The sequence below is a fragment of the Theropithecus gelada genome, chromosome 4 (assembly GCF_003255815.1).
Source record: "Theropithecus gelada isolate Dixy chromosome 4, Tgel_1.0, whole genome shotgun sequence".
In the NCBI taxonomy this organism is placed as follows: Eukaryota; Metazoa; Chordata; class Mammalia; order Primates; family Cercopithecidae; genus Theropithecus; species Theropithecus gelada.
In genome coordinates, this window is record NC_037671.1 from 157018451 (window position 1) to 157041897 (window position 23447).

Here is a 23447-nt window from a genome sequence, read left to right on the forward strand (position 1 = left end):
CTAGGTGTGTCTCAGCTCAGACTCTCCTTGGAAGGGTCTTGCTGCAGCTGCTGTGGGGAATAGGAGTGAGGTTCCCAGGTCAATGGAGTCAGGTACCTAGGAGGATCATGGCTCCCTCTGCTGAGTCATGAAGGTTGCCAGGGAAGTGGGGGAAGCAGTCACAGGCCTCACTGATCTCCCACACAATCCGAAGGGCCAGTCTCCCTCCTGCCATGCCCCTCCCCCAACATCCTGTTTCCAGGCAGTAGGTGAGCAGGGCTTGAGAATTTGCCCTAGACTAGCCACTTCCCAGGTGCAAACAAAAAGGGATTTGGTTCTTCCCCCACCTGTGGAGTCTGAGCACCAGATTCGTGCCCTTCCCCGGGTTCTGGCCAGGAGGCTTCTCACTGGGTTCAAACTGTTATAAAGTTCAGCTGGGGCCTTCCTTCTCCCTGTGGCATTTTACCCTGTGCCTCTGGTCACCTTCCCAAAGGATCCCTATGGTACCAAGCAGGGATGACATGCTTAGGGACCCAGGGAGCTCCCAGGTCCTTTCCCACTGCTTCCTCTACCCCTGGATTTTGCTCGGCTCTCTAAATTGACTCAACTCCAGATAAGGTTGGAAACTTCTCCCACAAACTAGAACTTCAGGGGTTGGAGACTATCACCATTCTCTGGTGTGTAGGCTGGGCCTGCTTCTTATGGCAGGAGTAATGGCATGCTAATCCCAAACTAAGCCTCAAGTGGCCTTATAGTTTCTACTGTCTCTTTTGGAACTTTGCCATCACCATTTGAACAAGCCCAGTCTAGACTTCTAGAGAACAAGATACTATAAAGGAGAGCCCACTTGTTCAGCTGAGGCCTCCTAGACCTGCTTACAAAGAGCTGACTCCCAACCAGATGAGAGAGCCCAGGCACCATTAGAGAGTTGCATACCCAACCCAAGCTGGTTGCATACCTGTTTGTAGCCCAGTTACAAACACAAGAACCACCAGCTGACTTGTAAACTATAACATGGGCTTCTTCATTTAAAGCTTATTTAAAGCTGTTGAAGTTTGGGTTGATTTGGTTCATAGAAATAGCTAACCAATACAAATGAATAGAAAATTCTGATATGTTCAGAAAATGAAATTCAAAGATGAAAATGAACACATTATTTTCTACAAACAACATGGCCAACTTGCACATCCTGTTAAGCAAAAAAAGCCAGACGCAGAAGAACACTAGTGTTTCTATCTACAAAAAGTTCACAACAGGCAAAATTAGTAAAGACTGATTTAATCAGCAGACTGGTGACCTCTGGGGACAGACAGTACCTGGGAGGGGATTCAAAGGACACTTCTTAGTTGATACTCTATTCTTGATCTTGATCCTGGTTTCATGAGTCAGTTCACCTTATGAAAATTCAATGAGTTGTATACTATTTATGCACTTTTATGTAGGCAATTCAATAAAAGAATGTTTTAAAAAGAAATAGGTAAATGGTTGAACAGCAAATTGACAGAAGAGAGCATAAAAAGAGCATCACCCTCACTAGTAGTCTAAGGAAAGCAAGTCAAAGCAATCAGAAACATTAGTTTTCACCCATTAATAGGCAATAAATTTAAAAGACTAAAATATCCAGTGCTCGAGAGGGGATGAGAAAATATTCACATATGGCTAGCATGTGAATTTTATAAAGTAATCTTATAAATATATTAAAGTTTGAAATACATGTAATCTTGATTCAATCCATTTATCAATCTAGCCTATAGAAATGAAACCACCGATACATAAGGATATACTTACAAGAACATTTACTGAAGCAATGTTTATGGTAGCAAAAAGCTTAACATCTTGAATGTGCATCAAAAGTGGATGGCTGCAAAAATTGTGGTTTATACATGATAGGAGATTAAACTATGTAAACATTAAAAATAAAGTGTTACAATATTTTGTCCAGTAATGATAAGGGCATTAATTTGAAAAACAAAATTCAAAGTAATAGATATAGAGTGATTCTAATTTGTTTAAAAATAAAAGTGATTAACCCAAAAAAATCCTATGTAAATGTTGTAAATGTTTTCTTCAGCATAAAACTTTAGGAAAATACAAATAAATCTGTTAGCATTAGTCACCTCAAGAAAGTGGAATTTGGAGAAAGAGGACACTATTAATTTTTATTTTATATATTTTTTACTTTTTTACTTGTTATAACAAGTATATATTACATTGGAAATGAAACAAATACACGTTAGAAAATATTCTCATATTACAAAAAGTGTTCTCTAGAGAAACGAACTCCTTAATCTTTCAAATGAGGAGAGATAAAAACTCAACAGTTGTGATCTCTTTGCAAGATTGTTAAAAGTCAGTCCAGAAGCACATCATATCACATATGAATTTTATCTGATTATTAATTCAAGCTGAAGAAGAAATAAATTATCCCATAAAATATCTCTTAGCACTTGGAGTAAATACAGTTTGAAAAAAATGTGACTGAACCAACAATCTGTTGGAAAATTCTATTTGCTATATGAGTGGAAAATATTACTCAGAGTACTGACATTTCCTGTTTATCATTGAAAAAAGAACTTAGTTGTCTAACCTGGTAAATGTAATTCAACTGTGAATCTTACAAACGCTTACAATAAGAGTTTGCCTTACTAAACAAATAAGGTGCATTTGGCGGTCTAGTTCTTAAAGGAACTAAATTTTATCTTAAAAGTAAGTATAGAAATAAGAAGGAAAGATAGTAAAAGTAATTAATTCCAAGTTATAAAGGAACTAATATACCATAGTAAATCTAGTTAAATATAAATATTTCAATTTTTCCCTCTTTAAAATGTCTCGGAAAAGTCAATGAAATCAAAGTGAGTGTCCAGCTGTTCTAAATTACTGGATAACAATATCCAAGTAATTTAGAGCTTTTTGAAAAGCTTAAAAATGATTTAATTATAGATTGTTAAGAGATGATAAAATAGAGATCTAAATCTTAGGTGTATTTTTTACTTTGAAATTGTTTTATATTTCATATTTTGAAGGAGAGATAGAGATAAATAACAAAAATTTATGACCTAAATTTCAATCTCAATTTCAATTAATTAACTGGATGAGAAAGGCAGTTTTTTCCTCTGGACTTCATTTTCTGCAACCATGAAATAAAATGTTGACAAAAGCAAACAGAAGGTTTAGACTGTTAGAGGAAAGAAGGGTTACTATAAAATGACAATATTTCACATCTGTTGTGCCTCAAGTGTTCTACAAACGTTTTTCAAATAATTTTACAGTAGTTGTATGCATAGGTCATATCTCCATTTTACCAATGGGAAAACAGATTCAGAAAAGTTCCGTAAGTTACTCAAGGTCATATAAGTGGTAAATGGTAGAGCCCGGATTTGAAATCAGGTCTATGTGACCAGAAAGACAGAAAGGGCCCTTCAAACTTAGGTTCATACTGGTAAAATAAAGTGTTAAAGCTCCCCCTACTAGACTAAATAAATGGTATTCATAATACACGTACTAATAACACCTATGTGTGTAGCACATTTGCACTGAAAAGAGTTCAACACAGTAATTCAGATCTCGGGCATTAGAATTAAACAAGGCTAGGTTCCCACCCCATGTTTACCACATCTGGCCCCATGACATTAGAGATGACATTACATTTTTCTGAGCCTGTTTTCTCATCTAGAAAATGGCATAGTAAGTAAAGCACAGTGTTTGGTACATGATGAGCAATTCATAAATACTTGTTTTCTAAAATTCAGTATTTTAAAAGCATTTTCAAAGTAATCTTGAGAAGATAGAAATTGTTATTTTTATGTTATATATGGGTATATACTAACACCAAAATCACAAAAGTTAAGGGAAAAGTAAAGGGACATATTCAAAATCAGGGCATGATATTGATTATTATGATAAAAACCCTGTGTTTAGTTTCCATCCAAAAGGACCAATTTTACCTTGAAGGTATGAGGCTAAAATCAGCTATTATGGAGAAAATATCCAATTTTATTAATAAAGGTAATTTTATAAGATTATGGAAGATTTTGATAACTAAGAGAAACAAACATACATCTTTGGAGGATGAATTTAAAACAGTATTTTTTCAAAGCTTGGGCAATAAATAAATAATTCCTCGAGACCTTTTTTTAGGCCCATGTTTTAATAAAATAGAAAACAAAATGAGACAAACCTTTTCTATAAAGAAACCCACATATATCACATACCTTTAAATTATTAAGAAAACACAGCTGACGTTAGCAATGGAAAGGGACATGGCTCTAACAAACTCCACTGTCAAGTCACTAGCTCTAGGGAAGCCCTTGTCATTTCCACAAGAACTGAAAGGTCATCATCCTCTTAGGAACTGCCTGCAGCTTTCCTTTTGTTTTGTTGTTGTTGTTGTTGTTTGTTTGTTTGTTTTTCTGAGACAGGATCTTGCTCTGTCTCCCAGACTGGAGTGCAGTGGTGAGAAAATGGCTCACTGCAGCCCCAAACTCCTGGGCACAAGTGATCCTCTCACTTCGGCCTCCCAACTAGCTGGTACCAACTAAATGTTTTAAATTTTTCTGTAGAGACAAGAACTCCCTCTATTGCCCAGGGTGGTCTCGAATTCCCCTCCCAAGATGCTGGGATGACAGGTGAGAGCCACTGCACCCGCCTAGCTTCACTTTAAAGAACTAAATGGTTACTTGCATATGTGTGGAATTAAGAGGTTGGCTTTATTTCTATTTTAGAGAATATGATACAAATTGCCAGAGTTTTAACAATAAATAAATTTTTTAAAGCCACACAAAAGTAACATTCAAGATAAAATCAGTGACCCTATTTAGGTATTAAAGGCCTCAGACTTCAATTCCCCCATCAGTATTACACACTGGAGACTTTGGTATGGTTAAGGCATTCTCTGATCAAAAAATCCATTTATCCTGACAACAAGTAACTGCAGGGATTCTGCCTTCTAATTTGATGTATTAGACTATGGGTTTAAAATTTAGCCAGCAGCTGTTAGCTGGTTTTAGTATGGGCAGATGTTGGTCGTATCAAGTATTCTTTGCCACATGTGGGACCAAGTGGAACTTCCTCAGAGACCAATGTGTAATACTTCAGAATGTTAATGTTGAAGTCAGGGTCCTTTTTTTTTAGTCAATGAATGCTGTTTCCTGTAGACCTAACAGTCATGTTGGAGGCTAAACCAGCCAAAGTGTTTATATCTCTTTTCTTTTTAGATAGATCATATTTCCCAGGGAAAGGAATCCTAAAGGAGAACATTTGCAATGGGCAAATTACTTAACCTCTCTGGGCTTCAATTTCCTCATCTGTAAAATGAGGATAGTAACACTGCCTACATCATAGGTTGTTTGTGAGGACTGACAATCCACAAAATGTACAGTGCTCTCAATAAATGTTGGTTCTTAACATCCAATTTTATTTTGATGCTTAAGCACATAAAACAGAGGTTGCCTCTGTTTATGCCTCTGCACTCATCCTCACCACATCACTACTTCCCCCTACCTAAAATTTATCTCCTCTGTGCTTTCCCCAAATTATTCTTTCCATATGGCATGAGACTGTGCTCATGCTCAGACAATCATGGCTTTCTCCTTTCTTCTTGCCCTTTACTGCCACTATCACACAGCTTGACACGAACGTTCATTCGGCAGCCTTGGGGGCTCTCTATTATTTATGTGTACATCTCTTCCTGCCATCCAGACTGTGAGGTCTTTGGGGTGAAAAACTACGTGTTATATTGCTCTATATGCAAGACATAGCACTGAACGCTGTCCAAAGCAGACACTCACTAGATACTCTTTGATTCTTCTTCATGATTTGCAGATGTAGTGTGAAGGGATGTTTCCAGCTGATTAAGATATATGGTGGGCATATCGAGTACACATCTGAGTTCTGAAACATACCATAAACCAAAGTGTCTCTCCTATATGTTCAACATTTCCTCAGGACAAGCTAAAGACTGAGAGGCTATGGGAGCATTATTAACAGTTATTTACATGGTCTTGCTTTCACTTAAATTTTAAAATTCCACACAGAGCAATTCATTGAGATTTCAGTGGTGCAAAGATCTCTCCTTATTGGTAATAGGATGCATTTTAAAGTCAGTGAGGTGGTTTTCAGTGTATGGTTCCTAAAATGGACCAATTACATTATAAACATGAATGTACAGCATTAACTTCCACGTATATATTTCACTAGAACATAAATCTTTTTCTTTCACAGAAGAAATTATCCCTTCTATCTGAATTAGTTCAAATTTTATCATAAAACTCAGCTGTGGTTCCAGGAAACAGCTGGGGTTTTTGCCTCTCCATTTTCACCAAAAAATAGCAAGCAATGCATCAAGGAATAAACTATCTCAAAACCATAAACTGCTTAACTCTTCTTCATGTGCCTGCAACTAACATAGTATATTTTGGTAGACATTGAATGTGTGTTCACTTTTTACCATATTTGTCTAATAAAATAGTTTATTACTATAATAAGATGTATTAGTGCTACTTAATATGAAGGGCATTTTACTAGGTGCTATAAAATGTAACTTGACAAATGCAATCTCCTGGGAAATTTTAATATACATTAAACAGTTATTTTCAAACAAAGGGTTTATATCAGAGTCACTTGGGGGAACTTTTCCCAAAAAACAGCAACAACCACTATCATCACAAAAGCCTGGACTCCATCCCTAAAGATTCTGATTCTAACATGCACCCTAGGTTGTGAATCAAGAAAAATACAATAATGGCTCAATGAAGCAAACCTCAACCATAACATCTTTGATATGTTAGTGTAGTATTTTTCTTCATAAAATAGATACACTATTAAGCTGATATATAATCTGAATTTTTGATGCACAAACACATTCATGTTAAATGACCCAAAGACAGTCTTGATACCTTAAAGAAGGTATTGATACCTCAGTAAAGGTGTGAAAAAGTATCCTCTGATTTATGAGTTTTATAAACTTGAATACAAAATATCTCACTTATCAAAAGTGAGTTTCTACATATAATTTTTCGTGCTAATCACTAAAAGCTCCGTTTATAAAAACTATTAAAAATTTCATTGTTGTATCATAGGGCAATAGACATCTTCCTGTTTTGATAAGTATACAATTGTTTACATTGAAAATAGAAAACATAAAAATAAAATTGGCCTGTTATATCCTATGGCAACACACAAAAATGATCTGAATTCCTTTCACTATTTTAAGAAAATCTTTTATTATAATTTTATTCATATATATTTATACATTTATTCTATAAATTTCCAACTTTGTCAATTCCAATAATACAATGAAAGAAGTCATAGAATTTTAAGGGTTAAAGATCACTTAGAACAACTTCTCAGTTATACAGATTTATAGTCTTTGAGTTGTGTTATTAACATGAATTTGGTCTCTTGAGAGGCACTGTGGTGCAGTCACATTAATTTTCAGCTGACCAAAGGTTAAGGTAAGATTAGAACCCAGACTGTCAGCCTGGTTCTTAGGTCTTTTCTGAGATGCCAGCACTTCTAGTTTTCTCCCCAACAACATATATCTCTTCGTGTTTTAGAGCACTTTAGGCATTTTGTCATAAATTTAACTGCCAAGTGAAAAATGTTAGTATTTCTTCTCACGAGTAGCTTTTTACAGATCGTTATAGCAAAGGGGAATCAAACAGTCCATTACCATTATTTTCACTTAACTCCAAAAACATCTTAGCTTGGCTTAAACAGAAAGCTTCTGGCTTACTTCCAGCAATCTTTATGCTACAAGACGTGTCCAATAAGATTAGCAGGCTCATTAACTTCTTTCCACTGAAATTATTTCCAATTCCTTTCTCCCTTATATCATCTCCAAGATTTAACATGAAGCCTTTTTGCAGCCATATGCATAATCTTTAGCCTAATCATCTTAACTCTAATCTTACTTAAACGACTTCCTAAATCACAAATGAAACTTCGTATGTGTCATCCATTCTTAATGAGCATTTGTAACCCCCAAGGGTGAAATCACCCAGCCTCTGTGTACTCATAGGTGACTAGATCTAAGTCAGTTTCCAGGATCTCTGGACTGATGTCTCTGGAAGATTCTGGTGGGGTCTGCTCACACAGTCCTGTGTCTATGCATTAATTCTGTAGGACTCAAAAGTAGTCCAGCACAATATAGTATTGTGCACTTCCAAATTTGTTGAGTGTAGATCTCATCTCATGTCAAATGTTCTTACCACAAAAAAAAAAAAAAAAAAAATGAGAGAGAGAGACTAGGAAACAAGGGAGGTAATGAATACATCTATTACATTGGGTGGTGATGTCACTATAAGTGTTTGCATATGTCCAAGCTCATCAAATTGTACAAACTAAAACTGTGCAGCTCTTTGTATATCTGTTATACCTCAATAGAGCTATCAAAAAATAAAAAGTAGCTCAGGTTCTGACAAGTGCACTTAAAGAACTCATGGCTGGATATAAGCTATCAGACATCTTCTACACAAATTATTTTTCATTGTAACGTATGGATCTTGAAAAAAATCATAAGGCCTGAATAGATATTTAGAAGTAGAAGGCTAGCAAAATTGTATGGAGAAAGCCCCATTAGTATTGCTCAGAAGATCTGCGTTCAAATCTTGGCTGTACTTCACCTAATTTGTGTAATGTTGAGCAAGCTACATAAGCTTGCTATGTCTCAGTGTGTTCATATGGCAAGTGGTGGTTATTCAACGTACTTTGTGGGAGGCTGTGAAAACCTAGTGAGATAATGTATTTAAAATATCAAAAAAACCAAGAAAGTATTTTACCTACATAGTTCCTTGTATGTAAGTAAAAGTCATTCATAATTTAATGTTACCACACCTCTTAATCCCATTGTGTTATCGACATCTAGAATTCAACATAAACATCTTAGTATTGTTTCAATAAAGTACTGTTAAATTATTTACTAATTTTTATAAAGAATGATTACCAAGAAATGTGCTAGTGCTTTTCAATTTTGTCATCTAAACTTTTGTACTACCTGAAAAAGATATACAAGGTTGGAGTAGACTTGGGTGGTAGAAGAAAAACTAAAAAATAAAAAAAAATGGTTTCATGTAGGTTGAAATGGCATTATTTTAAGGCCATGGAATGGAAGACTAATGGGTGACTTAAGAATGTGAAAGATTATTTCCCAGAGGATAGTCACCAGTTGGTTTTTATCCTTACTTAGACAAGAACAGGAGGAAATTAGCTTAAATTTCATTTGGGTTAGAGTAATGGAAGCAAGCTATGAAATCTAATTCCCAGGGAATCTTTTCTTCAAAATAAAATAGAGACTTACTGCCTACCATTGTTTCAGTGCAGCCCTGACTCCAAGAATGAGAAAACACTAGATGAAGTTTTTGTTGTTCATCTCTATAATCCCCTGCAAGGGAAGAAAACAAGCAATAACAAGCCTATTATGCAACAGGTGTTTTCACTTGTTTTCATTTCATTTTTGCTGAAAATTATTTTCCTTACTTTGCAAGTCAAGATGCAAGCTATGAGCATTTAGTCTTCCCAAGGTTATCGAGTGAATGAGAAAGAGAGTTTGAACACAACTGCTACCTACCTCCAGAACCAATTCTTGTACATTGCACCAACTTATCTCAGTAAAGTCTAGCTCACCCTGGCACTCCTAATTTTTATCTTTATTTTAAAATGACATTATCTAGAGGTATCTGAAAACTGAAGCAAATTGAGAATATAGCCAGTACTTATTGAGCTATCTAATACATTGCCAAACATATAAGCACTCTACAGATACTGCCTTCATTTGATGACAGCTAACATACGAGGCAAATACTGTTATTAGCCCTATGTACAGATGGAACCTAAGGCTCAAGGAAGTTAAATTGATTGCCATGGATTCCACACTAGTAGGCTGAGGAGCCAAGATTCAACCCAGTTGGTCTGACCTAGTAGGCCATGGTACAACCACTAGATAATATGGATATTATAAAGATTTGTGGTTTCAGAATTTGATTTGTTGTGAATACCTTACATTTGCAGCCTTTCTGTGTTTAGAACCAGCTGTTACCAAAACTTAATAGCCATTAAATAATATCAGTAACAAGTTTAGTTAAGTGCGTGGGAATTTAGAGATCAAAAAGTGAGTGTTGTATAGCCCAGAAATAATAAAGTCTATGAGCCTCTTTTCAAAAAATCAAGTATTTCTGTCAACAGACCAAGCAGCCACACATGTCTCTAGACATTCTGGATTCTCCTGGGGATTCTGGGGCACTTTGGCGTGCTCTAGAAAGGACTAAGATGCCTCAAAACTTATGCTCCAAGTCCATGCTCGAGGTGCTAAAGAAAGGGGCCTTTTTAACTTCAAGAGAGGCAGTGGCGTACTCAGTATTTTCACCTCAGCGTGCCCCGTGACTGAAAAGCATGCATGTCAGGAACTCAGACCACAGGGCAGCAGCCAAACCCCAGTGCAGACTTCTCTTTTTGTTTTCATCAAATCACAGATATTTAGAAGTAGAAAGAGCCTATTGAGGTCATCTGGTCCAATCCCTTTATCTTACAGACAAGGAATTTGAGGACCAGGCAAGGTTAAGTACTTTCTCTAGGGTCAGAAAGCTAATTAGTGACAGAGTTAGCAATAAATCACTTCCATGAAAAGACATGCTTTCAAAGCAAATTTAATTACCTTGTACTCTCAAGTGACTAATAAGAACACCCATGTAGCTAGACGATCTCCAGTGTTTCCGTGAAGTTGATGTAACTCAAGAGGATCTTGAATGAACTTTCTACAACATTGAGTCAGCAGTCTTTCAAATGCACTAATTTGAGTCAAATCATTACTTTTAGGGGAAGTGTTCCTACCAACTTTTTTTCTGTACAAAGTTACAGTTTCAGCCACAGTAAATGCTCCAGTATTTTCGTCTCTTGTCTAGTAGATAAAAAATAGTAAAACTTAAGATACATTTAGAAATGAGGAACAATTTTTGGCATCCATAAACACTGTACCACAAATTCTTAAAGGAAAATATTCTTTTGATTTTATGGCATAACTTTTTCTCTAGATGATCAAGAATTATCTATTTTGTCAATTAATGACAAAACCCAGAGATGTAGGGGTAATCCATTGGTGTTAATAATTTCATAACCAAATAAAGTGTTGCAAAACATTTAAAAGAAATGGGAAGTATTTTCATGTAAGATAGATTATGAAAGTTAATTTCTTTCAACATGAATCTAGCTAAAAATCCAAAAATTTGCCTGTAGAAAATAAATAGAGTTAAATAAGAAAGGACAAAAAGGAAACATCACTAAGTAAAAAGAAAAAATTCTAGAGTTGGAATGGATATGGGTTAAAAACACAAATAACCATTAAGTCAGTAGTCAACAGTAAACACCTAGTCTTCCATATGAAAAAGTGAAACAGAAGGTGAACACATGAAAAAACAGTGAGAACTAGACGGGGCAGTCTGTGCAAATGCAGGCTGATAACAAACCAAAATGCTGCTTCCATCAGCGGGATAAACTGCATCAATTAAAATATGTCTTGAAACATTATTTCAGGAAAGAAGGAAAGAGATATACTGTCAGAGAAGAGCTAATTCTGACAGCCATAAAAGCATGTAGTTTGACATTGAGAATGCTCAAATTCCCACAGTTTACTAAATTTAATCCCAAAGATGTACACATTCTCAGAAAATAGAAACCCTCTATCGCATTTAACATTTCAGAAATGTGTTAATGATAAGGTTTTCCATTTGACTGTGTCTTTTTAAGTGAACTCAGTAGAAAAACGGGCAGCAACGTCCATTTGACATGTTGTGTTAAGCCTAATGTTCATGTTATGTGCCTACTATAGGAAAATCAATTTTCGAGGGGCTATTTCATGGCTCTACAGTAATCTGGCTTCAAGGACATTACATGGCTGTTCAATGTCAATTATTCTTAAATTTTCATGTTCTAGGAAACACTCCTCAAATGAAATCATTGAGATTTATGAATGCTACCAATCGAAGAGAACAGAAGCATGGATGTTTCATGGAAAAAAAGAGATGTTCTGATCAGTATCAAGTAATAAAGCATAGCATTTCTCTTCCTGTAGCAACTGATGATGAAGAGGATGATGACAGCGTTTTACCTCAACTTCACATTTCTCCAAAGCTGAAGATTTTCTAGGTGACCTCCCTAAATGAAGTGATGGACAAGCTAGGTTTTCTTTGGAACTCTGACTGCCTAGAAAGGATTGACTTGTTTAGGATTCCTCTGTGATCCAGAAACCTAACAAGATGATCAACAGATTAGCAATTGTGTGTTGCTAGTGACCTACAAAATTTTACTGAATTTACTTACTTTGTTTAATAGAAACTATGTTCCCAGCACTGTTATAAATACTTTACAAATATTAAACTCATTTGATTCACTTAATACTCATAGCAATCTTGTTAAGTAAGAACTATTATTATCGCCAATTTCCAGAGGAGGAAGCTGAGGCAGAGAGAGGTAAATTAATTTGCCTGAGGTCACATAACTAGTAAGTATAATCCTCTCTTAAAACTCAGCAATGGTCAACCTTTTAGCTTGATGCTGCATCCTTTTCTGGGCCTTCTCACTAAATGGTAGTTTTCAATGAAAAGTCATTGAGGGAGCCACATTGAAAATGAATAGTTGCCTGATCATAATAGTTGAGTTTATTAATAGTTTTCTAAGTGTCAGATACTGTGCTAAGTGCTTAAAAAACAACAACTCCTGTTTGATCCTTAATGTAAGCAATTCCATTAGGAGGTACCACTTGCATTTAAGTGAAAATACTGAGCTGTGGGTGGCTAACAACTTTTCTGTAAATTACATGGCTAATAAATGGAAAACAGGAATTCAAACCTGAATTATCCATCCAGTCATGGAACCCACCTACTGTAGCATGAGGTGTACTGCCTCCCTATTAAGGAGCTAGTCGTTTAAGGAGAGAGGACTAAGGGATAATGATGTTGGCTGACTGTTTTTCTTTTTTCTCCTCTTTGCCGTAATAGGCCATCAGCAAGTTTTCTATTAAATGGAATGAGCCACATCACATTTAAACAGATAGATTAGGAGTGTAGTTCATCTATGAGAATTCCCTGACAATAAAAGCCCCTCAAAAAAAGCAGTGTGTTAAACCAGTTCAATAACCCCCATCTCTAGCAAACTATATCCGACCATGACTAACAGCCATGACAATGCCATTACTGTTGACTAAAGAGAGTGGTAGAGTCAACCTTCTTTAAAAAATTTTAAATTTATGGTAAAGTCACATCTAAAATAAAGCTTAAAAAGAGTCATGCTGAAATATGGAGAGGTGGGCTGCAGAGTGGTCTCATGTACCTGACACAGAGATGATCTCACATGAGAAGTACAGTTTAAATATAAATTACCAAGAATATTCTTTTCTACAATTTCCATATTCACCTGCAATGTGATATGCTGTCATCTGATAATACCCGCATTTTCAAGCCACAATTTTAAACATTATTTTCAAGACTCAAAATACAAATCAATAAATTGAGATCACAAATGAGTTGCAACAGCCAATAGTTTTATTATAATCCTATCTTTTCTAGAGATAAAATCATTTATGTTTATTTTATATTTTAGTATTTTTAGAGATTATTTACCTTATTTTATAATTTTAGGAGCAAATAATTTTTACGTGGTTAAAATTTAAATTTTAAATGTAACAAATATTTTTAAATTTAGTGATTCTTATCAAACTACTGATATATTTTCTTTGCTTAGTCTTATAGTTACCATAAGTATAAAATGTATGCAGTAGTCTTCCTTCATCTGAGGGGAAAACATTGCAGAACCCCCAGTGGATGGTAGAAACTACAAACTCTATACATACTATGCTTCTTCCTATACCTGCATTAAAGCTTAATTTATAAATTAGGAGATTTCTAATACTTTATTGTAAGAGCTTGACAACAATAACTAATAATAAAGCAGAACAATTATAACAATATGATGTAATTAAAGTTATGTGAATGTGGTGTCTCTCTCAAAATATCTTCTCATACTGTACTCACCTGGAAGGTGAGTACACCTTCTCTGTGATGTGAGATGATACAATACCTACATAATAAGATGAAGTGTGATGAATAACATAGGCATTGTGACATAGTATTAGGCTACTACTGACCAGAATTCATATTCCTGAATCTCTGCAACTATTCCTCACTTGCAGTAAATGACTTGGTGTCACTCATTTCAGGCGATCCCTTGTTGAAGTCTTTGTATAGGCTCAATGCTTTCTAGCGCAGCACGCTGTCGTCAATCGGAACACGTTTCTGTTCATGTCTTCTACCCATAAATTTAATGCCTTTTCCATTTCAACAAACACTTATCATGCACTGTAGCCATAGCTTTTGCAGTCTGAAGTGAGACAGCAAAACTGGCATGAGTCTCTTTTTCCTTCTTCACAATTTCACAGAGAGAAGATTCATTCTTAGCATAGGTCTTAGTAACCTTATCATTTTCTTTCTTTATTAAGTTGAGAGCTTTCTCCTTTTCACTTAAAGAAGCACTTGATGGCTTCTCTTGGGCATATCTGAATTGCTAGCTAGCATCACTACTCTTGTGCTTTGGGGTCCATTGTTAAGGAAAATCAGGGTGACTTCAACACAAGAACTCCGATACCATGACAATCTGATAACTGCAACAGTAAGTCTAATAACTGAGATGGCTACTAAGTGACTAAAGGATGGGCAGCGTTTCCAGTGTGAACATACTGGACAAAGGAATGATTCACGTCCCAGCTGGAATGAAGCAGGACAGTGCAAGATTTCATCAAGCTACTCAAAATGGCATGCGACTTAAAATTTATGAATTGTTTATTTCTGGAATCTTCCATTTAATATTTTCAGATCACAGTTGATCATGGGCAACTTAACCCCTGGAAGCGCAGATAAGTTGGTCTAGGCACTATCAACATTTAAACTGCAAATACAAACGAATTCTTTGTGTGAATTAGACACAAGAAAATGAAACTGATTTCTCACAATTCAACTGTAATCGATATTCTTACAACTCAGTGCAAATGACACACCACACAATACGATATAAAATCAATCTTCTCATTTCTGTGAAAGTACCTTTTGTTTGCAGCAGAAAAGGACTGAGGCTTTTTGATACAGTGATTTATGGAACTTAAAATAAAGAATAAGGAGAAGCCCTTAACTGATGGCTTTTCAAAACATAGGAGTCTTTGATTTTATGAAAACAATATATACTTTTCTTAAATTATTAGAAATTATCTCTACTAGAAAAAAGAGCATGGAAATCAGACAACTTAAGGCAATTCCTAGATTTATGAGTTCTACATCATTAGAATTTTGTTGAAACCTTGAATAAGTTGCAAATGAAAACTGGTTTTGAAAGGCTGCCTTAAAACCACTTACATATTACTAAATATTTTGAATTTATTTTTTCGGTAGAGCTCTCTTTGTTTTTTGAATAATATCCTATTTGAGTTCATTTTCAAGGAAAATGTTTCCTAATACTTAATAAACTTTAAAATATTTTAAGGTTTAGCAAGATAAGGAATCTATACCATAAGTAGTATTCTCACATAATAATAGGATTTTAAATTCTAGCCACCAAACCTCTGTCCCCTGTAACAACAAAAGTTTGTATGGGCACTCCCTTGTGACCTACTGTCCTTCCCTCAAATCCCCTCTTGTTCAAGGTAAAGAATTTTTGTTGTCTAGAAGACCTCCAAACATTGCAAAAAATGCTCCAATGCCTTTCATGTTGATACAAATATCTACTAAAGACAGCTATGTGTTCCCAAAAGTACTTAATTATAAGTTCGTGTACCTGAGAATTACTTGATATGCTTCTTATAGGAAAGTTTATCTCAGTATTATTTGATATGCTTCACACAGGAAAGTTAGCGAAGAAAGATGAGGTACCAAGCAAATATCCTACATAGAGGGCTGAAACATACACTGACCTCTCTGAAATATACATAATTAATTTATATCATTCAACTCAATTATTAGCATTAACAATGGCAAGAATAAAAATGCATTAACAGTAAGTGGTTAAGAAATTTACAATTAATGTTTGCCAAAAAGTGGATAAAGGACCAATTGTTTGAAATACTTGTTTTTATTTCTGAATCTACAGCTTTACATTTGTCTCTTAAGCCAGGTTCCAATTAAATTTACTGCAAATGACATACAGTATATACAAATGAAATATTCTCTTTCCTGAGAAAGACTTCTCATTGGTACAAGGGAAGGACTTAGGCATGGTATTAATTACACAAAATTAGAATTTGCATTCCCCTTTTCCATACACAAGGTAGAAAATAACTTATTGCACAGAGGTAAATGATTCACCTGCAGTCACACTGTTGGTAAGTCTCCTGTTTGCAAAAATATCCTATAAATATTTAGGACTACCTATTAACTCAATAACATTCCCTAAAGCCAGCCCCTTTGCCTCTGTATGTAGTTATGAATCATTTTGTAAACTAAAGGCAGAACTGTAAACAAAAATATTTGTAAACAAAAGGAAACTAGGGAAATATATTAGAAATTAACAAATTTAAGCCACAAATAAACTTATCAAATGTGCTCAGTGTTTCTATCTCTGCTAAAATGTCTTGAAGTTGATAGGAAAAGTGTTATGACTGTCCACCTTTTACAGATGAGAAAACCTAAGGCTACAGCATTACCCCAGAGTGACTTACCTGAGAGCACATAGTTATAATTAAAGGGTGGACTTACGATTTTCAAACCCATGTATTTCCCTCTAGATTCCAGAGTCTGGCAATTCATTCCTTATCCACACCGCTTCATTACATAGTCTGGGGACTGACAGAAAGGGAGCAATGTCTGGCCTTCTGAATGTTTACAGTGTTCCGTATGCACTATTTAATTCTATCTTATTCTTTCTTGTGTCTTGGCCATGTCTCCCCATTCACTGTAAGTTCTTTGAGAGCATGCGTCATACCTTTGGCCTCTGTGGAACTGTCAACAATTACTAGCACAAAGCCAAGGACTTGTAACTTTTAAAAAATATTTGTTCATTCACTAAGTAGATGCAAAAGTTCTGGGAGGCCTGTTCCAGAAGGGTGGAAAATAATTGTATGGCACAGGCAAATTGGGTTTATCTACTACCCAATTCTGTATTTTTTTATTTCTGTAGAAATTCACTAATTTTCTTTCTTCTATTTTCAAAAAAATATTATAACTGTTCTTTGATGACAGTATCCAGTGTTTTCAATGAAGCAGATGTTCTCAAACATTATTGGTGAGGAACGCAAGCTTTACGGGTATAATTTATCAATATGTAAACATGCTACTTTAAATTGCAATTCCAGTAATTCCAATTGTAGAAATGTTGCCTAAAACAATAATTAGCAGTGTTCACGTGCATACCAAAACTTGTACCTTTGACATGTAAAATTAGGAAATAACCAAAATATTAGCTATAATCCAAGCTTTCAGACTCTTGAAACAGTATGCAGGTGAGCCAAGCCAGCTCTTTTTTCTCTAAAAAACTTTCAAATAATTGAAAAACGTTTCTATATTTTGTACTGTTTTCATTATATTAACAACATCAGTTTCTTCTTCCATTCATGCAAATTAGTTTTAGCCTATGAATGAGTCACATACCTTTATTACATGATGCTTTTCTTGGAACACAGGAATCTTAAACATTTGGCACCAATATGTTGTATCTTTGTTTGGGATGGGGACCTGTCTTAATAAAAAGGGGAGGAAGACACAAAGTCACCTTCTCTTAACATGTGCCTGAATACAATAATGTAAGCAAAAATGTTCATATACACTTTGAATAAGCCTATCCCTATAATCATAAAACCTGAAAACACTTACGTCCTGATTTACCAGATCAAAGTACTGTAAGGCTGCAGACAGCACACTGGTTTTCTCAGGATTCAATAACCGCAAACTCTTGGTGCCCCTATTGGAGTCATGGTACTTGGGACCAGCTTCTCCTGCATCTTCATGGTGGTAGGCCCAGATCACTCTCACAGTGCTATCCTGGGGATCAGACATGGGCATGGTTAGGTCTCATGAGAGCACTTTCTTTACCACTGAGTTGAGTTTAAAGAACTCTATTGTAAACAAGATATAGAAGTGAAGAAAAGACAACAATGACGTTTGGAGTTCTCAACATGGTCTCTAATATTAATTGCACAAATTTGATTAATTCATTAAGGATCCAAATATATGAGTCACTTTTTGGAAGGAATCATCTCTCAGCATGCAAGATTATGTGTTCCAAAACATACTGAAGGACAATTGACTCAGTAATTACACTTTTAAGTATATGACAACAATAAATCATTGTCATGCCAAAACTTTAAACTTGCAACTGGTAGCTTCTAAACAAATATTCTTGTTCAGCAGCAGAGACTTTGGAAAATTAAATGCCATGGAATATTTTAGGGAAAAATAAATTAATACAATAAAAATTAAAATTACCTAAAACTTTTCCTTTTACAGTAGATGTTTTCCTAAGCACTAGCCTAGTCATACATATAAATTTACAGAAAGTATAAATATAGAAGGATTTCTAATTCTGGATTTTTTAATTACACTACCGTTAGTCTATAGTCATTTTATGAATCCGGGGAATTTCCTAGGGACTGGTTTACCGCAACTACGGAAAGTACTGTCAGATGAAATTGGTTTCCATTGAGCAACCAAGAGAGACTGCCCAAAGGGCTATGGGGTAGGGAGGGTTTGAGGGGTGTAAAGAAATTGTTCAATCTTCCCACAGATAAAGGTGTTTTTGCCAGATCTTTGTAATAAGAACTTTGAAAATAAATAATAAAGCAAAAGCTATTTATTTTAAACGTTCTCTTTGCTATATTCTTTCTTAATAAGTCAAATGACTATAATTATTATTCCAATTAAAGTATAATTGCACTGTATATTGCATAAAAAGTAATCCCCCTCTTTGCATGCATTTTTTCTGCCTTGTTTACTCTTTATGCTGAATGTTAATCAGAACTGCTTCATACTTTTTACATTCCCATTTTTGAAGCTTTAATCTACAAAAAAAGGTAATTGTATTGGTCTATACAAAATAAAATTAATCCAAGCAATTCATGGACATTTCTGAAGTATTACATATCTTCTAAATATTTAATTTGAATGCACATAAAGATATTAATTTTTGCATGAAGTCTGAAAATAAGAAATCTCATTTAATGTGCCAGTGGGCAATTATAATCAGCCACCTATTCATCTTGATTTTAGAAATTTACAAAGATGAGTCCATTACAAATCAGATGAATTATATCCTAATATTCAGATTCATAATTCTTTCTTGTGTAATGCGTTTCTTCAAACATTTATCTGTTGTGTATTTTCAAACTTTATGGAGAAGAAACCAAAATGTATTTATGGCTAAATCATACAAATTTTAAAGGGATCTTCAGAATGTTAAACTCACACAAAAAATGGATTTTATTGAAATTTATAGTCATACATTTTTGGCTTCTAAAAAAAAGTAAAAAAGAAAAAACTAAAAAAAAACCAAACAAGATTTCAAAAATATTACAAAAAAGACTATATGACTTATTTCTCTTGTTCTTTAAAGTGCTTCACAAGTGTAAATATACAATTTTTTCATGCATGCATTCACTCATAGATGCCTTACCGTTATACTCTTGTCATTTATGTCACATGTATGCAGCTCTCTGGTAAATTCAATTATTGTGTGTGTGCTATTTTCCATGGCATATTCTAGACGGTAATCTTGCTGAGTATCTTTTTTCAACTCTCTATTTGCATTTGTAAAATAATCCTGTGGAAAATATGGAAAAGAAAAATCAGGATACCTAAATACAGACAGAAAAGAATTTATAGGACCTTTATAAACAAAGTCTTGTTATCTAGAGTTATTTTATAAATCCCGGGAATTTCCAAGGGGCTGGAGTACTCCAATTGGGGAATCAGGTCCCTGGGAAACTAGTCCATCTTTGAACTTCTGACCTTTCAGGAAAGCATAGTGTAGATTGATAATATCATAGAGCATCAAGAGATGGAATGAATGAACATTTGATACTATCGTGTGCCTTTCCTTCCTTGTAAAAATTAAAAGAGGGACTATAGCACTATGAAATGTCTTACCGCAAAGTTAGCATGTATACAAAAGAAGTTTAACAGCTAGTTAGCAGCAAAGCCAGAATCGGCCCTAAGGTCATCACTCTTTCCATTACAACTCCTGGTGGAGCCCCACTTCACCGTTCACAAGAGCAAAGAGATGTGGGCAAGTGCAGATTATAGGTTGTTTCAATATGACTGTTAATGGCATATTCTTAATAAAATGCAATGGGAAATATGCAAAGAAACAAAACTAGTTGAATTACACGATATCGAAAAACTAGGGAAGCTTTGTTTTGGGGGAGTAGCCATAATTTGCGTACTAAACTTCTTCAACGGTGTACCTATCACTTCTTTTTGAGACGGAGTCTGGCTCTGTCACCCAGGTTGGAGTGCAGTGGCGCGACCTCTGCTCACTACAACCTCCACCTCCCGGGTTCACGTCATTCTCCTGAGTAGCTGGGGCCACAGGCGCCCGCCACCACGCCTGGCTAATTTTTAAATATTTTTAATAGAGACAGGGTTTCACCGTGTTAGCCAGAATGGTCTCAATCTCCTGACCTCGTGATCCACCCATCTCAGCCTCCCAAAGTGCTGGGATTACCGGTGTGAGCCACTGCGCCCGGCCAGTGTACCTATCACTTCTGGGAGGCAGACCAGTGCAGCGGAGAGAACATGGGATTTGGAAGAAAATGACTAGGATGTGACTCCCAGCTGTACTCTTAAACAGCCTTGAAGAATTGTTGAAGTAAAACTCTGAAAGCTTTAGTTTTAACATTTCTAAAATGAGGATAATATATACCTATTTTATAGATTTTGAAAAATAAACAAATGAGATAGCATGGGCAGGGGCATAACTGCCTACATGGTTAGCGCCCATTCGATACATATTTTCTCCTTTGCACCATAGTTTGGTTTTATCCCCAAAATATCTTCTTATGCCTTTTACCATTCGCCTACTCTGTTGAGTCATCAAAATCACAGTATTAATTTTTGTCACTTATAAAAGACACAAAATTTGCCTTAATGACAGCCTTTCTGTTTTTCAGTACCTAATGATATTTTATTTTTGAGAAGTTGTGCAGTTGATTTAGAATATACATGCTGAAACATAATTATAATTACTTTTACTAACAGTAAAATTGTATTTGAAGAACTGATTGCTATGTTTGACTGAGAAAATGCAATATACAAGACAAAACCTCACATTGTCTATAAAAGTCATACTCAAATAGATGGCATTTGGCATTTTTATTCCTAGCACCTTTGTACGGTAATTATCAAGTGTGCATGTATTTCCCATCCAGCCAGGGTACCACATCTAGATTTTCTTTAGTATCTTAAAATCCCAAATTATTGGCAATGCAGAGTCTAACTCACCTTTCTTCATAATGTTAACAATAACTACAGCTTCTTATATGCACCAGGGCCTGTTTACACCTGTTACATGTATTAACTAAACTAATCTTCAAATCAAATCTATTAGATAAAACTATTTTTCTATTTTACAGATGAAGATATCAAAGAACAAAGAGGCTAAATGACTTGCCCAGGATTTACAGCTGGTAAATGGAAAGGCAGGATTCAAACCCTGGCACTCTGGCCTCAGAGTCTGGATCCTTTTTCACTCATCTACAGTCCTGGCATAGGATGGGTACATTTATTTTTGTTTATTTTTTCTGTCTCCAGAAATTAGCTATGTCAGATTTTCACATAAAATGTTACTTTTCTTCTGCCAAAGTTGAGGTTTGTCAAAATTCTTATTTTGAGAACTGGGTTGCAATTGTGAAAGCAATTTAAATGAAATACTCCTGTGAATCTGTGATTTTCCCATTTTTCATCACATAGATTTTCAATATGTAAATGAAATAACAATGTCTGTAGACAACGAGAAATTTCGATTAGTTAACTGTGCCTTTTCACTGAACTCATACTTCATTACATGATCCAAGCCATCAGTTTTTGCAATACAATACAAACTGTAATCAGTTCAAAGAGTAGAATAATTATCCGACTCTTGCAAATATGTTTCCAAAACTATTATTTCCACAAAATATCCAGTTGGTTTGCCAATTTTCCACTCATTCTATTTCCACTCAACAATAGCAACTCCTTCCAGCTATTCCACCTTTTTCTGGCTTTTCAGATAACTCAGTTATTAAAAAATGAGAGAAACTTTGCTCAACTTATATTGATGACCCCTTGCGCCATCTGCCCTGTGTAATCAAATGAGTGCTTAATATTTAGAAAAGACAGCTGTCAATTATTTCAAAGTTCTGAACTCCTGGAAAAATGCAGTTGTCTGAAAGAAGCTCATATCTTCAACATTCCTGAAGGAAAATATGGTTGGATCTTATTTTAAATAAAATTTAAATATGAACTAACCTAACCACCATGGTAATTCCACTATAATTTTTCTCACAGGCTGGACGCAGTGGCTCATGCCTGTAATCCCAGCAATTTGAGAGGCCGAGGGGGTTGGATCACCTGAGGTTAGGAGTTTGAGACCAGCCTGGCCAACATGGTGAAACCCTGTCTCTGCTAAAAATACAAAAACTAGCTGGATGTGGTGGCAGGTGCCTGTAATCACAACTACACAGGAGACTGAGCTGAGGCAGGAGAATTGCTTGAATGTGGGAGGCAGAGGTTGCAGTGAGCCAAGTCTGCGTCATTGCACTCCAGCCTGGGTGACAATAGCAAAACTTCATCTCAAAAAAAAAAAATTTTTTTTCACATTTTTCTAACTTTGAGGTCCTATTTTGGAGGCAGATCTTCAGATTTGATTACAATACACCTTAGTTATCCAAATAATATTATTATTTAACATGTTTACTTCAGCTGGGCCCTTCTAATGGCTGGCAATCCATGTTAATCTCTTGCTATTTTCTGAAGACACCTCCCAAAACAAATATTCTAAACCTTCTCTATGCAAGATTCTGACATTTCCCCACCCTCAGCTTGTGATTACACATCTCAGTTTATTGAGAGAATTTCAGTTATGAGATATGAGAGCTCCCATTTTCATTCTTTTTATCCTAAAAAATATCTACTTCATGGAATAAAAATAACAATAATGGGCCGGGCGCGGTGGCTCAAGCCTGTAATCCCAGCACTTTGGGAGGCCGAGACGGGCGGATCACGAGGTCAGGAGATCGAGACCATCCTGGCTAACACGGTGAAACCCCGTCTCTACTAAAAAATACAAAAAACTAGCCGGGCGAAGTGGCGGGCGCCTGTGGTCCCAGCTACTCGGGAGGCTGAGGCAGGAGAATGGCGTGAACCCGGGAGGCGGAGCTTGCAGTGAGCTGAGATCTGGCCACCGCACTCCAGCCTGGGCAACAGAGCCAGACTCAGTCTCAAAAAAAAAAAAAATAAAAAAATAACAATAAT

The 23447-nt window shown here is 35.6% G+C and overlaps 1 protein-coding gene across 1 annotated transcript in view; it reads right to left on the bottom strand.

Annotated features, from left to right (window-relative positions):
• MOXD1 (monooxygenase DBH like 1) overlaps positions 1-23447 on the bottom strand; it is a 108072-nt gene that overhangs the window by 56037 nt on the left and 28588 nt on the right. Inside the window, exons 2-4 of the mRNA XM_025384125.1 lie at positions 19612-19758; positions 17817-17984; positions 17595-17678 (exon numbers count right to left, since the gene is read on the bottom strand). Of these exons, the coding sequence (XP_025239910.1) occupies positions 17595-17678; positions 17817-17984; positions 19612-19758 (399 nt within the window). The remainder of the gene's footprint in view (positions 1-17594; positions 17679-17816; positions 17985-19611; positions 19759-23447) is intronic.